We start from the raw sequence: 16,377 nt of genomic DNA on the forward strand, positions 1-16,377 counted from the left end.
CGCTCGGCTCCGGTTCCGTGTGTGAACTCCACTTTACAACTTTTTTTCATCAGTTCTGCACCAGAATCTAATAACTGACTAAAACAGAAGTCCAGTCGGTTTTATTTGTCCAATCAGAACACAAGAAGCATGAGTAAACAATAGTTAGCATATTGTTAGCTATGCGAGTGCTTCTTTTTTAATGATATGATTCACACGAAACGACGTGTTTGAGAACGCGCGTGAAAATCGTTTACCAAGCTCCGAACCTTTCTGACTCCTTTTTAAATATGCACTCTTCCTCTCTCTTTTCCTTTCTCGATCTTTTCCTCCTCCCTCCCTCTCTCCCTCACTCTCTTTCTGTGTGTGTGTGTGTGATATATGCAGAGCAGATTGCTTTGCTCGGTCGTGTTTAGCTGTGAGCGTGGGGTTGGAGTCTCGCAGATGGTGTTGCGGGCAAATTGCAAATCCTTCCAGCAATGGTTCATTATGGCAACAAGACAGCAGAAAACCTCGACATTTACACCGACTCTGGAAAAGCAATACTAAAAGACCGGTGTATGATACGTCTGGACGTGTTGATGATGGGTTATATGACGTGAAGGGAATAAAAACGTGCGATCAGACACGGCGTAATGCAAAACGCTTCCTGAGTGTTTTATTCCGTTTCTACCACAGCAGTTTACCAGATGCATACAATTTATTTTATTAAAGAACACATCATGCATATTTTATCCTTGAAAACGTACAAATAATGTTGCAGAATGTCTGTGAAACAAGTACGATTAATTTTTTGCGTACTATATGTTTATAGTAGCTATAAACATTCATTCCTTAGTGGTTAGTCTCACACGTTCGTCTCACACCTCCAGGGTTGGGGGTTCGATTCCCGCCTCCGCCTTGTGTGTGTGGAGTTTGCATGTTCTCCCCGTGCCTCGGGGGTTTCCTCCGGGTACTCCGGTTTCCTCCCCCGGTCCAAAGACATGCATGGTAGGTTGATTGGCATCTCTGGAAAAATTGTCCGTAGTGTGTGAGTGTGTGAGTGAATGAGAGTGTGTGTGTGCCCTGCGATGGGTTGGCACTCCGTCCAGGGTGTATCCTGCCTTGATGCCCGATGACGCCTGAGATAGGCACAGGCTCCCCGTGACCCGAGGTAGTTCGGATAAGCGGTAGAAGATGAATGAGTGAGAACTTTTACACATTATTTTCCCCAAACAGCTTTACAAAACACTGACACTTGAGACTCCTTCTACATCACCATATCCACCCCTTCACCACACACACACATATATATATATATATATGACACCTACGTTTTTTTCCAACACATTTATGTGGATCTCCACCTCAGTCCATGTGTAAAAACAATAAAGTATTAGAACATGTGTATCTATAAACCTGTGATTTACAGCTGATTTGCTCTTATAGGACATCAATCAACATCTTCTGACCAATCAGAATGAACTCAACAGTGCTGTGTAGAAACAGTGATACTCAAGTGTCTTGTGTGTGTTTGGAAGGGTTGTTTGGTAGATGTGCGTGATCAGTGATGTATAAAATGTATTTATTTTTGTTAAATAAGTCCTCGGCACAGCTACACGTGCATGTTTATGAGAAATCCTCTCTGGATATAATGCTGATGCTCAGAAATGCATGAGGTGTTCAGGTGTAAATTGGGTCTTATCCATGTGTAAATGTATCTATTCCTTCAGGTCACATCTGAGAGCTAAAACCATCCTAATACATTACAACACACCACATTTATGGCATTTCAGAGCAACAGACATTTATCTTATTTATACAACCACACTACACCACACTACACCACACTACACCACACTACACCACACTACACCACACTACACCACACTACACCACACTACACCACACTACACCACACTACACCACACTACACCACACTACACCACTGTACACCACACTACACCACACTACACCACACTACACCACACTACACCACACTCCACCACACTACACCACACTACACCACACTACACCACACTACACCACACTACACCACTGTACACCACACTACACCACACTACACCACACTACACCACTGTACACCACACTACACCACACTCCACCACACTCCACCACACTACACCACACTACACCACACTACACCACTGTACACCACACTACACCACACTACACCACTGTACACCACACTACACCACAATACACCACACTGCACCTCTGTACACCACACTACACCACACTCCACCACACTACACCACACTACACCACTGTACACCACACTACACCACTGTACACCACAATACACCACACTGCACCTCTGTACACCATACTACACACCACACTACACCACACTACACCACTGTACACCGTACTACACACCACACTACACCACTGTACACCACACTACACCACACTACACCACTGTACACCACACTACACCACACTACACCACTGTACACCATACTACACACCACACTACACCACACTACACCACTGTACACCGTACTACACACCACACTACACCACTGTACACCACACTACACCACTGTACACCACACTACACCACACTACACCACTGTATACCACACTACACCACACTACACCACTGTACACCATACTACACCACACTACACCACACTACACCACACTACACCACACTACACCACTGTACACCGTACTACACACCACACTACACCACACTACACCGCTGTACACCACACTACACCACACTACACCACTGTACACCATACTACACACCACACTACACCACACTACACCACTGTACACCACTGTACACCACACTACACCACTGTACACCATACTACACACCACACTACACCACACTACACCACTGTACACCATACTACACACCACACCACATCACTGTACACCACACTACACCACTGAACACCATACTACACACCACACTACACCACTGTACACCACACTACAACACTGTACACCATACTACACACCACACTACACCACTGTACACCACACTACACCACCCCCTTCTACACCACACCACTCTACACCACACCATACAACTCTAAACCACACCACACCACTCTGCTCTACACCACACCACACCATTCCGCTCTACACCACAACACACCACACAACTCTACACCATTCTACTCTATGCCACAACACACCACACTAGACCACACCGCACCACTCTACACCACACCACACCGCACCACTCTACACCACACCACACCATTCCTCTCTACACCACACCACTCCGCTCTACACCACAACACAACACACCACTCTACATGACAACACACCACTTCATTCTCCACCACACCATAAGGGTATGATCATAAAAATGATGTTCTGTTTTTTTAAGTGTATAGTAAAGTATAGTAAAGTAACCAGGAGCTTTAAACTAAGCAGCAGGTTTTAAACAACTGTAGTAACTGTGTGAAAAGGATTAAACTTCCATCTGAGGCCAATTTTGAAGCAAAGCGATGTAGCTGAGAATGAGGAACTGTCAGAGCCAGAATTCACACCCCATACTCTGGGATTTATCCAGATTTTTCTAAAAATTTCCAGTAATTGGGGTTTAAATCCTAGTAGAGATACAGATACAGACTAAAAAGATAGTATGTATTATAGTTACATTAATTAAGGATTCATTATTTAAAGTACATAAGCGCCTGATTTTGATTGCTCTGAAAGACATTAGACACATGGTTGTGTGTGGGTGTGTGTGTGTGTTGTGGGCTGCTGTGAATGATAAGTGGTCACTTTTATGAAATTTTTTCGATAATTGAACAGAACAGAATCAGTTTAGTTATTCAGGACACACCATGTCCGATGTCATTTCTCTCTCGTTCTATCTCTCCATCTCTCCAAATCTCTTTTTCTCTTACCACTCTGCATCTTTCTGTTCTTTCTGCATTTTTGACTGTTTAGTGCTCCGCTCTTTCCTCCTCACCTCTCTTCCTCTTTTAGCAGCCATGGGAGACACTTGTTTTCCACCCTCGGCCCATCCACTAAAGTATACATCTATATTTATCACCGTATGCATAATTCAGTGAAAATTTGAGAATGCTCGAGGTTTTCCGGGCGCTCTGTATGGACATCCTGTATCTGATGGTAATGCCCAACAAGGCTGTTTAGCTGTAGGCTACATATTTTATGGGTCTCTCTCTCTCTCTCTCTCTCTCTCTCTCTCTCTCTCTCTCTCTCTCTCTATATATATATATATAAATATAAATAAATAAATATATATATATAGATAGATAGATAGATACTGTAGATGCCTCCAATCTTTTTTATGTCCTCCAAACAGCTTTTAATTTTCTTCTATTTCTGAACGTCTTGGACTTCTATAATAAATTAAATTGTAAAATTTGGTTACATTTTCTTTTCCTATATATATATATATATATGATGAATATAAACTCTCCAATCATAAACCACTTGACAGAGCAGCTCAGCGATAAAGAAGATGTAATTAGTCAACCAAAAAACGTGATAATCCAAACTCTATCAATATGCAAATTAGAGACGCATCCAAATCGACATGCCCCTCCCCCTTCCCCTGATAAAGAACTTAAATTTGCATATTTAAACATGATTGGCTCTTACATTTTTTGATGCAACACTGGACTGTAAGATGATGACTGCTCTAGATCAATATTTCTATCAAATCACTTTTCCTGAAAAGGATAAAAATCAACATTTGGGGCAATTTCAGGTGACATTTCACACAACATTGCAGCAGAGCTTTAAAGCTTTCTTTCTGATTTGTTCTTTCGCCGGCTATAACACCGAATACATCTACAAACCCCAGCTACGTATGGTGTGAGTGAGTGTTCGCAGTTTGAGTTTCTTTACTACATTATTTACACAGATAAATAAAATCAAAGCAAATTTCTTGACAATTTAAGCTGTAAACAGCGTTCGTAAGATCTACATGACATGCTCTTTTACATAAATACCTATTCAAGCTTTTTTTTAATTTCCCTCACCCCCACTTTTCAGTCCGCGTCACTGGAATAAATGAGCACACGACTGCCAGTCCTGATTGAGACGTTTAACATGGTAACGACCTATTAAAGGCGCATGTCCCCAGCAGGCCACAGCCATCCAATCCTCACGCCTCCTGCCGTGTTCTCTGCTTTGTGCCCGTAAATTAACATGCCACTCTTCTAATTAAGCGAGCGAAATGGCGCTCGGAGCCCAATTGGTCATCGGCATGCGAGGTGCTCGCCTCTCGATTAGAGAGCTCGGAAAGTGATTTAAGCCCCGACTGCGTGTTTCAGACAGATTCTGAATAATGTGTCTTCTGGAGAAGGAGGGGTGACATGGAGAAAAAAGGCGGGGGATGACGGGAAGACGAAAGACATCCAGGGAAGAGAGTGGCCTTTCTTCTTTCTTTCAGTATATTAGAAATTGTGTGTGTGTGTGTGTGTGTGTTTGTGATTGTTCTTCGGATGAAATTAAATTGTTGAAGAAACGAAATTTAGTGAGTGCGATTACAAAATTAGACACAGTGTTTGCGAAACAACTCGCGACAGAAAGAAACGACGGCTTACAAAATATCCAACTATTCAAGAGCAAATCATATTTATCCGTATGACTGAAGCCTTAAGAGTTTTTTTTTATTCCTGACCTTTCCACCTACAGAACCCAAACCGCATTTTGTGTATCGCTTTCGTACAGTTCCTCGCTTTAAACAATGCCGTTAGACTCAAATTGACAGTATTTATCTTTCTTCTAGCAGGAATTTTAATATTTTTTTTCTCATTTTCTCCCTCAGTTTGATCACCTGCCATTTCCCTCCCACCAGCCAGCTCTTTCCTATCACATGACAGCTAGCAAACCGGTGTGTAGCGTGAAGACTAACTTGTACATGAAGGCTAATTTATTTTGAGCTGCTCAGAGGATGTTTGCCCTCTTCCGCATACCTGAGCTATCATTGGCCTGTGTCGCTGTGATTGACAGGGATGTCACTGTGATTGACAGGGGAGAGACAGTAAGCCACTGTTTTGTCTAGTCTCCCAGCTGCAGACGATTGTGTCCTCATCGGATAAGATTTAAAAAAGACGTGACTTAGGCCGCGTTCACACTGCAGGTAAAAGTGGCCCAAATCTGATTTTTTTGGGGTCAAGTGACCAGGTCAGACTTCTTCAGGAGTAGTGTGAACACTCAAATCTGGCCCAGATCTGATTTTTTCAAATCAGATTCAGACCACTTCCATATGTGGTCCTGGATCAGACCCAAATCTGATTTTTCCCAATGTGGCCGCAGTGTGAAGCGGATTTGGTGCAACTTTTACGTCAATCTACATCGACATTCGTCACATGTGGGCGAGTACGCACACAAACGTGCCTACGCCTACAGAATGGATCAAATCATCAAAAGTTGCCCTCGACATCCGAATATTTTCAAAACACTCCGTCTCTGTGCTGCCATTACACAAACATTTAGAAAGAAAAGCGAAAATGCTTACTTCCTCCATAACCTCGCCAATTTTAGCGCAACGGCGTGCTGCGTGTGACGTCGTTGTTATTGTTCGTTTGCGCATGCGGGTCAGTTCGAAACAGCAAACAGTTCACACTGGTATCTGATATAGGCCACATTTTAAATATGTGGCCTATAAAAACCTATAAAAAAGGTAATGTGAACAGCCAAACAAAAAAATCAGATCTGAGCAAAATATCCGAATTGAGCATTAAGAACGTGGCCTAAATGATTAATGGAGGTAATTTGGAGGACAGGAGCGAGAGAGCTACTTCAGCGAAGAGAGAAAGCACGATACACACCAACGTAGCTATAAAATTCACACCTTGCTTCACACCTTGCTTCAATCTCATTTACATATTGAAGCATGATTGGCTCTAATATTTAATGACACAATAACTCTTACGCTTTAAATCTAGAATATGAATCAGTTATTCCCCATCATCAGATATAGACCATATCCAATTATAGCTTACTGTAGGGTATTTTTTTTTTAATCCGTTCACGTGGAGCGTCTGCTAAAGAAGTCCTTGTGTAAATTATTACTGCAGACGTGATTCCTGTATTTGAACGAACGCTTTAATTTACAACTGTGATTTTTGCATCGCAGTTGTCAGAACTGCTAAAGAATTCATCAGCACCTTCTGACCAATCAGAAGTGAGAATTCGAGAGCGCTCCGGAATAAAAGCCGTTAGGAAATGAAATGGAAATGAATCTAAAAGCTGGATGAATTGCAGAGGTAATGGTGGAAATAGTGATTAAATCTCAGGTGGATATTTTCCGATTCGACAGTTTATCATCGCGTAACAATGGCAAGTGCGTTTCTGAGTTTTCTATCACGTGCATGGTGGCACTTGATCTCTACTCCGAAACGTCCCCCTTCTCTCTTTCTCTCACGGAGAGAGAGGGCAATGACTCTGTCAATGGCTCATTCATATTAAAGTAGAATTAAAGGGTTCGCCACTCGGCAGTTCGGACAAAACCCTTTACAACAGTGAGACTGTTCATGCCAGCTTTTATTCTCTCTCTTTCTCTCTCTCTGTCTCTCTCTCTCACACACACACAAGCACACACACACAATGTGGTCCACACGAACAGAATGCACATGTAGGCTTGTAAAAGTTCCCGGTCAAAAGCACTTTTGTCATGTTGTGGGTGCGCGGATGAAGCGATTCTAGGCTGCTCAAATTTCTGCGTATGCTGTCGCTGATGCTCTGTTGACGAAGGTTCCAGAAAGATCTTTAGTCAAGAGATACTGGACCGTGATACATGAGCCACTCTTCAAAATAAACCGGAAATGGTTGTGGGATTTTTATTTTTGATGTAAATTTCCTATCACAAATATTTGCAGTTTGTTGAAGCAAAAATCATGAGGAAGAAAAAAAGGAGTTTCATTTTAATTTTGTTTGAACAGAAACATTTTTATGCTCCTGCTTCAGACTGAATTAGACTGAAATGTACGAATTGAAGCTTAATGATGTTCTTTACATATGATCTCCTCACAGCATCTTTCTTTGTTGCTTGCAGAATTGTATGAAAATTAGACAGTAAGAAAAGCCTCGTGTTTGTGTTTGTTTGTTTGTTTGTTTGTTTGTTTGTTTGTGTTCACTGATCTGAGCCAGCGTTTCGAGTCAGTAAAAGATCGACGCATCGCTGGAACATCAGTTTAGTCATACAGAAAGATGTGAGCCCTAAACAGAGAGCTTGTCCATCTTATGTGGATTTACACTATTTAGAGATTAAGCATTGTTTGATGTCTTTGTACAGGGTGTGTGTGTGTGTGTGTGTGTAATGTGTTCAGATCCTCCTGTTAAAGGCTTTATCTGATTTACCGTTGCGCCGCTGGCGACAGTAATGGGTGTTTAATTACTCAATAAAAGCATTTTATAGATTCAGCAGCCAGTGTGTGTGTGTGTGTGTGTGTGTGTGTGTGTGTGTGTGTGTGTGTGTGTGTGTGTGTAATGTATTGATTTTGCTGGTATAGGAACCAGAGATTTCACAGGGAAGAGAATCTACCCGTCTGTCGATGTGATGCTAGTTTCTCACTCTCTTTCTCGCTGTCTCGCGCGCGCACGCACACACACACACACACACACACACACACGGGATGCTTATGATATTATATGTCCCTGAGCAGAGTAAAACAAACTAAATCATGTGAGATAAAAGAATAACAAACACAGAAACTTTCTGTTCCTTCACTCTTAAAACGGATAATAAATTGTGTTCCCCTGGAGGAGCGTGGAGCATTGCTTCAGGAAATGGGGGTTGCTTCTGTGTGTGTGTGTGTGTGAGAGAGAGAGAGAGAGAGAGAGAGAGAGAGAGAGAGAGATGAGCCTTCCCCAGAGGACAGGAGGTTAGGGGCTATATTGGAACAACTGAAAGGCATTCTCTCATGCACCCACACACACTCTCTATCTTCCTCTTTTCCTCAATCACTGAAACACACACACACACACACACACACACACACACACACACACACACACACCCTAGGTCAGCGGTTTTCAGATAATGGGATTGTCACGGCTGTTGTGTAGTACAGAAAAGAAAGTTAGAGATTGAGAACTTCTTTGGCACGGCAGCAAATTTAAGCAACAAGCAGAAAATTCCAGACTTCACAAATCACCACTTACATTAAGGGACGGTACATTAAAAAAAGTAAAAACATACACAGTTTTCTCTGCTAGCTCACATGCAGTCAATCTGCTATTAGACATTAGCTAATAAAAACCTTTAAATTAAAAAAAATCTTATACATGCTGAAATATTAAGTAACTAATTCTGATGAAATTATATTAGCTCTCGCTAAAATAAGGCTAGAGTTCAGTAATTTAATGCTAGCTCTCACTGATATAATGCTAAGTGTCATTAATTTAGGGCTAGTGTTTACCAAAATAAAGTTAGCTCTCAGTACTATAATGCTAGCTGTCGATAATATAAGGCTGGTGTTTACCAAAATAAAGTTAGCTCTCAGTACTATAATGCTAGCTGTCGATAAAATAAGGCTGGTGTTTACCAAAATAAAGTTAGCGCTCAGTACTATAATGCTAGCTGTCGATAATATAAGGCTGGTGTTTACCAAAATAAAGTTAGCTCTCAGTACTATAATGCTAGCTGTCGATAATATAAGGCTGGTGTTTACCAAAATAAAGTTAGCTCTCAGTACTATAATGCTAGCTGTCGATAATATAAGGCTGGTGTTTACCAAAATAAAGTTAGCGCTCAGTACTATAATGCTAGCAGTCGATAATATAAGGCTGGTGTTTACCAAAATAAAGTTAGTTCTCAGTACTATAATGCTAGCAGTCGATAATATAAGGCTGGTGTTTACCAAAATAAAGTTAGCGCTCAGTACTATAATGCTAGCTGTCGATAATATAAGGCTGGTGTTTACCAAAATAAAGTTAGCTCTCAGTACTATAATGCTAGCAGTCGATAATATAAGGCTGGTGTTTACCAAAATAAAGTTAGCTCTCAGTACTATAATGCTAGCTGTCGATAATATAAGGCTGGTGTTTACCAAAATAAAGTTAGCTCTCAGTACTATAATGCTAGCTGTCGATAATATAAGGCTGGTGTTTACCAAAATAAAGTTAGCGCTCAGTACTATAATGCTAGCAGTCGATAATATAAGGCTGGTGTTTACCAAAATAAAGTTAGCGCTCAGTACTATAATGCTAGCTGTCGATAATATAAGGCTGGTGTTTACCAAAATAAAGTTAGTTCTCAGTACTATAATGCTAGCTATCACTAATACAAGGCCAGTTCTCACTAATATAAGGCCAGCATTTACTAACGTAAGTGTAGTGTTCACTAATATAAGGCTAGTTCTCACAAATATAATGTTAGTGTTTACAAAAAAGACTTAATACCCATTAAAGCTAATATCCTTAAAATGCAGGGATTGTAGGACAGAATTGTTCATTTTTTGAGCAAATATAATTTTTTCGTGATCAGTAGCACAGCTGTGATCTTATATAACATTATCTCTAGTAGTCTTTAGTCAGAAATCAGAAACAAACTGAAGGATGTGTCTTTCTTCTGAGGCAAAACCGCCATATTTCACCGTCTGCTGTTTTTCTGGAAGTGAGACATTATTTTAAACCTCATCTCGTCTCCGTGTCTCTCTCTCTCTCTCTCTCTCTCTCTCTCTCTCTCTCTCTCTCTGTCTGTGCAGGACGTGATGTTCCTCACACACTGCAACTCAACCGCTGCCTTTCACTTTTTTTCATGCCTCATTTGCAGGTTATGCAGAATTAATTACTGATATCTTCTCATCTTTTTTAACATGTGCGGAAATAGAGTGTTTTTATCAAAGTCTTGACGGGTCCTGTTTTTTTTCCTTTTTTCTCACGTTTCTAACTTTTGAATATGATCTCAGCTTGCGAGAGTGTGAACACACATCTGACCACTGCTGCTTCATCTAGCACAGAGTTCCTGTGGGAGTGTGGAATGACCTCAGGGCATGTGTGTGTGTGTGTGTGTGTGTGTGTGTGTGTGTGTGTGTGTATTGATCAGAGGGATTAGCAGCTTGATAGAACCGAATGTAATTAGTCAGGGCTTTTTTTTGATTGCAACAGATAGCGGATGCAAATGCAGCTCCTTCCAGTTGAATCAGTGATTAAAAAGAAAAGCCGTCTTGCTGACAAACAAACCATTTGACCTCTAAACGATTTAATCGACATGGGAAAAAAATTAAAATTGATAACTGATCGTTTTGTAGCCGTCATGTACGGGTTATTTTATATCTTTAAAATGAAAGACGTGGAAATGCTTTGGAGACTGACGCTGGAGACTCCTTCTAGAAATGCGAAGTAACAAAACTCCCTACTGACATCTGTGTATATAGAGACGTACAAGTCTAATATAGCTAATATAACGTACGCCTAATATAAACATCATAATTACATTTGTTAACAACCACAAGAAAAATGTACTAAAAAATATTAATGTTTGTTTTATTTAATATACATGATTCTTCACATCCCTGAGGTTATTTCAATCACAACGCGACACAATTTTTATTCTTTGCAGTATATTATATTATATTATAAATGCTGTATAGTTTAATGTAGTGTAGCGTTAGCTGTAGCACTGATGGCTTGTACTGTATGTGTCAGCATGAATTGACAGCTAAATTTAAATTCACATCTAATCAAATACTTAACTCATTTCAGTAACAGTAGTAGAACGGGTGCTGCACGGCAAACACAGTACGTTTTAATGTGCTAATGCAGCGCGTGTGTGTTTCTGTAGAGGATGTGTGTAGGTCAGTTTCAGTTCTCCCACTGGGTAGAACCTGGATGTGTCCGAAACCAAACAACCTACTGACTATATAGGTCATCCATCATCTTCAAACAGCCCAGTGCATTATGGGTATTCTGTATCTGCTGTGATACAACATTTGGACACAATCTATTGTCGTTGTGCTTTCAGACAAAATGGAGCACTTCCCAAAATAGTGCGCTACACATAGGGTGTGGGTTTCTACAAAACTCATGTGTGTGTGTCCGCATGCGTGGCCTTTATGTGCCGTGGCGTTGTCCAATAACGCTCCCCTGACCAATATAATTGGTCGAAATAGCTTGATGAAAAAAAAGGAAATCTGTTCTGTGCACTCAATCTCTCCCTCTTTCCCTCGCCCCCATATGGTGAGTCGTATAAAAGCCCTTTGTATTCACAATCTAAAATCTTTTTATCCATGTCAGGGTGTGTGAGTGTGTGTGTGTGTGAGTAAGCAGAAAATGGTTGAGACTCATTATGTTTGGGGGACCAGGGGGGACAGCTGTCGTCGGCTACAGTTGCTAATGCAGGAGCGACGTTATTGATTGTTCATTATTACAGTACGCTGAAATATTATGTTCCCTTCTGGTGTGTATTTGCATGTACAAGTGTGTGTGTTTGTGTAATAGGAGATTTCTTGATTACATTAAAGAGCTTTCATTTGATCCACTTGAGATGAAGCCTTCTGCCGTATCTGTGTATCAAACTTCAGTGATATCATCCACTACGCTGTTTTTCTTCCTTGCCATGTGTGGGTTGTGTGTGTGAGATGAGAATTTCCTTCTGATAATTAGTGCTATTGGGTAAAGAACAAACAGTTCTAACATTTGTTTAATAATACAAATTTGAAAAATGTTCTTACTTTTTAACTCGCACAGTTGAGCCTTCAGGTTTATATTTGAACATATTATTTATTCTTAACAATTGTTAGTATTTTTTTGGGTTATGACCTCTCAATTTGTTTGTTTTCCTATTTTTTCTCTTAGGCGTGACAATGCAGTGGGCCCCTGAGCAGACGCAGTGGGCGGAGCAACACTATGACATCACATCAACCACACGTTCCCCAGCACGCAAGTTCGAACCTTTCCGCAGTCAAAGGTTAACCAGTTCTGCAAGCACAGCGTACCATCATTCATGGGCTAACGATGACATCTCTGCCCTGACTGCCTCCAACTTGCTAAAACGATATGCAGAACGTTACTCCACCATTTTGGACCTCCCCTGTGACAACGGACTCATTGGATACCCGGACCCTACCATTTCGGCCAGCGTAAATGGACCTAGCGTTGTTAACAGAGCTCCGACTTTGCTTCCGGGACGCAAACTGGATGCAGAGCCTTGGCTTGAGAGCGTATACCCTCCACTAGGCTGCGTCCCGGAACTGGTCCCCAAAGCACCGTTGAGCGTATCTGATATGCCTGCAAGTGTGGTTAGCTCCCCTGGTGTTGGAGCTGGTAGCTTGCCCGAGTCCAGTTTTTCCAGCAGTAACTGTGGGAGCCAAACTAGTGCCCAGGAGTACAGCAACACCCTATATAGTGCCCCTTACTTGCACTCTGTGGGCACCTATAATGGACCACTTCTCCACCCAGTTGCCTCCCATCCCAATTTGGTGCCAACTTATGGTGCTAATGCCTCACCCAGCCTTCCCACATATGGCTACCCAAGCACTGGATACCCCTATAGTCCTCCGTCCCCTTCTGCCGCCTGCCTTTCTAGCAGCATTGCACCGGCTACACCTCTGCCAGCATCCAGCATGAGTGGCTACTCGTACCCAACTACCAGTCTGGTGCCATTGCCTGCTAGTGTTGCAGATAATGGTTCCCCAAGTTCGAGCAGCCTTGGCAAGCCCTATTATTCAGCTGGACCAGGGGACTTAAGATCATTTGAGGAGTTTGGATTCGGTGGTACTTCTAATTCAGACAGTCAGTCAGCAAGCAGTCCGCTCTACAGGCCACCGGTGGGAAACGAAAGGCTTAAGGGAAACGGATATGAGCAGTCGAGTGATGGCACATCCATGGTCTTTAAACCTACCAATCCCAGTGACTCACTCCGTAGCCTTGAGTCTCTTGCTCAAGGTAGTGCTGCATCAGGACAGTGCTTTGCAGCAACTTCCTGCTCAGCCACCTCATCAAATCTGTACTCTGTGTCTGCCTCGCACACACACCTCTGCCTCGACACCCACACGCCTTGTTGAATCCTCACCCTTTAAAGGAGCAGTCGAAGAAGTTTGTGTTAGTGTTTTGGCTCTGAGGATGTGCACCGGGGCCCCCGGTGGTCTAGAGGGAGGCATTGCTTGAGCACACCTGTATGAGGTTGTTCAATTCATGGATGTGTAGTCCTTACACACACTTACATGTGTTGGCTTGTGGTTTGTGCTCGGGCTGGGCTGTCCAGAGAGACTGCACAGCAGAAGTAGAACTTATGAAGCAGTGGCCAGACTGAGCATGCTCTGATCGGAGGTGCCGAATAAAGAACACCCAGGGAACGTTGGCTGGAGACGCACACATACGTGCTGTGTGACAGTCAAAGTACCTTGAGGAACACCTCATCAGGACAAACAGACGAATGGACAAACAGAACGGTGTTGAATCAAGGGACACAGAGCTAGACACTGAGAAATGAGGTTTAAGAATGTTTTGTATGTGAGTGATGAATATGAAGTATAATTTAGTGGCCATGGAAACTCAGAGGCATGATTAGCCATCATTAGGTGTGAGATTTCTCCATTCCAGCATTAGCAGACTTCCATGTTTCCTTATGTTAAAGGAACAGTTTGGTGAGAAATCAGATGTGCCCAATTTCCCAATTACTCCAAATGAAGTTGTTAAGAGTGGTCAAATGGAGTTCACCTGATCTATGAGGCTAACATACAGTACCTAACAAGAACCGGAAGTCTAGCTTCACATATGATAAGCTCTGTAGTCTCATTCTGCATTAAGTCTTATTAAAGCTCATAATTTGAACTGGGAAAACCAAAGAAATCACCAAATTTTAGAAGGTGTACTTTAACACTTACATCACACGACTGAATAAAAATGGAACAAGCAATTAGTAATTTTTTGTGTTTGTATGTGCACAAATTCAGCAGGCAACAAATTGGCAAAGCTACTGTACAACAGTAGCACTACAGTCATACTGTAAAAGACACAATCTAGAAACGACACAAGTGACTTATCGCTCAATAGTGTGAACGCAGGGTTACAGGGTTATACCAAATTGTGCTAAAGATAAAATGATCCTGTTTGTTCACAATCCCATCGATCACGGATAGAAGGCTCTCTAAAAGGTTTTCTTTATTTTTGTATAGATTACAACAGAGATTTCGGGTGACATGGAGAGCTTTAAGTAAACTACATTTTCCTCATAGGAATAATCAAAATGCCTCAGGTGACGGATTACATTCGAAGTTGAAAACGATTTACATCTGATTTCTAACCAAACCATCACTACTGTAATATTAACCTCAGAAACAAAACCATTTCTGCCAGCATTATCTGACCCAAAACGTGTAAAACGTCTCAGATTGCTGTTTTAAGGGTTTGTCTGTGGAGTTATGTAACGAGATTATGAGTTAAATCCGACATGTTATTCCAGCTGTGTTTAACACTGCAGAGTCTCCCAGATGTTAAGATGAACTCAATGCATTCACGAGCATACCTATAGAGTACTCAAGCTACTCTGTGTGTGTGTGTGAGTGTGTGTGTTTGTGTGTGTGTGTGTGCGCGTGTGTTTTATGTGTTTCATTAAATCAGACTCACACTCGCCACAAGAGACAAGACATCCTCTATCTATTCAAGGAGCTACAAAATTCCACAGATTTGTGTGTGTGTGTGCGCGTGGGTGTGTGTGTGTGTAATTGAGAGAGAGAGAACCTCAGGAAAGAATTTGTAAATTTGTATAGTTCCTCAGATTGTTGTGTTGAGGGTTTGTGTGCTAGTGATTTGTTAACGCTTTCTGTATATATTAAAATAGTGCCACATTTATGTATCTCCAAGCAAGTAGTGCAAATGGAGCTGTTTCGCTGAATGTACAAAGACATTATACCAAGTTGCTACAAAAACCTTTCGACAAGCGTTTGTTTCTTTATTGATCTGATCTGTGTTTAATACTGTATGTTCACCGAGCAAACCGCACCATCCGACTTATCCGTACATTATAGAAATGAATAGAGTGTGTATTAGACCTGCACAACCTGGGCAAGACTAGGACAGTCATCGTCTTTTTATATTATATGATTTAATTTATTAAAAAAATGATTTTTACTTCATTTTTACTTTTCTACGTTTTGTACACTAGGGAAAAAAATGGGGAAATGTTCCTATCTCAGGCGTCATCGGGCATCAAGGCAGGATACACCCTGGACAGAGTGCCAAAACATCACAGGGCACACACACACACACACACACACACACACACTACGGACAATTTTCCAGAGATGCCAATCAACCTACCATGCATGTCTTTGGACCGGGGAGGAAACCGGAGTACCCGGAGGAAACCCCCGAGGCACGGGGAGAACATGCAAACTCCACACACACAAGGCGGAGGCGGGAATCGAACCCACAACCCTGGAGGTGTGAGGCGAACGTGCTAACCATTAAGCCACCGTGTCCCCCCTGAATGTCAGATTTAAG

At 41.9% G+C, this 16,377-nt stretch overlaps 1 protein-coding gene across 2 annotated transcripts in view; it reads left to right on the forward strand.

The window, feature by feature from the left end:
- The window catches only part of LOC132844960 (fidgetin), a 20,064-nt gene extending 4,261 nt beyond the window's left edge, over nucleotides 1-15,803 (forward strand). For both annotated transcript variants that reach the window (XM_060868879.1, XM_060868880.1), the window contains one exon: nucleotides 12,730-15,803. In XM_060868879.1, the coding sequence (XP_060724862.1) occupies nucleotides 12,730-13,937 (1,208 nt within the window). In that variant the 3' untranslated portion in view covers nucleotides 13,938-15,803. The remainder of the gene's footprint in view (nucleotides 1-12,729) is intronic.
- The last annotated feature ends 574 nt before the right edge of the window (nucleotides 15,804-16,377 follow it).

Source organism: Tachysurus vachellii, chromosome 4, assembly GCF_030014155.1.
Source record: "Tachysurus vachellii isolate PV-2020 chromosome 4, HZAU_Pvac_v1, whole genome shotgun sequence".
In the NCBI taxonomy this organism is placed as follows: Eukaryota; Metazoa; Chordata; class Actinopteri; order Siluriformes; family Bagridae; genus Tachysurus; species Tachysurus vachellii.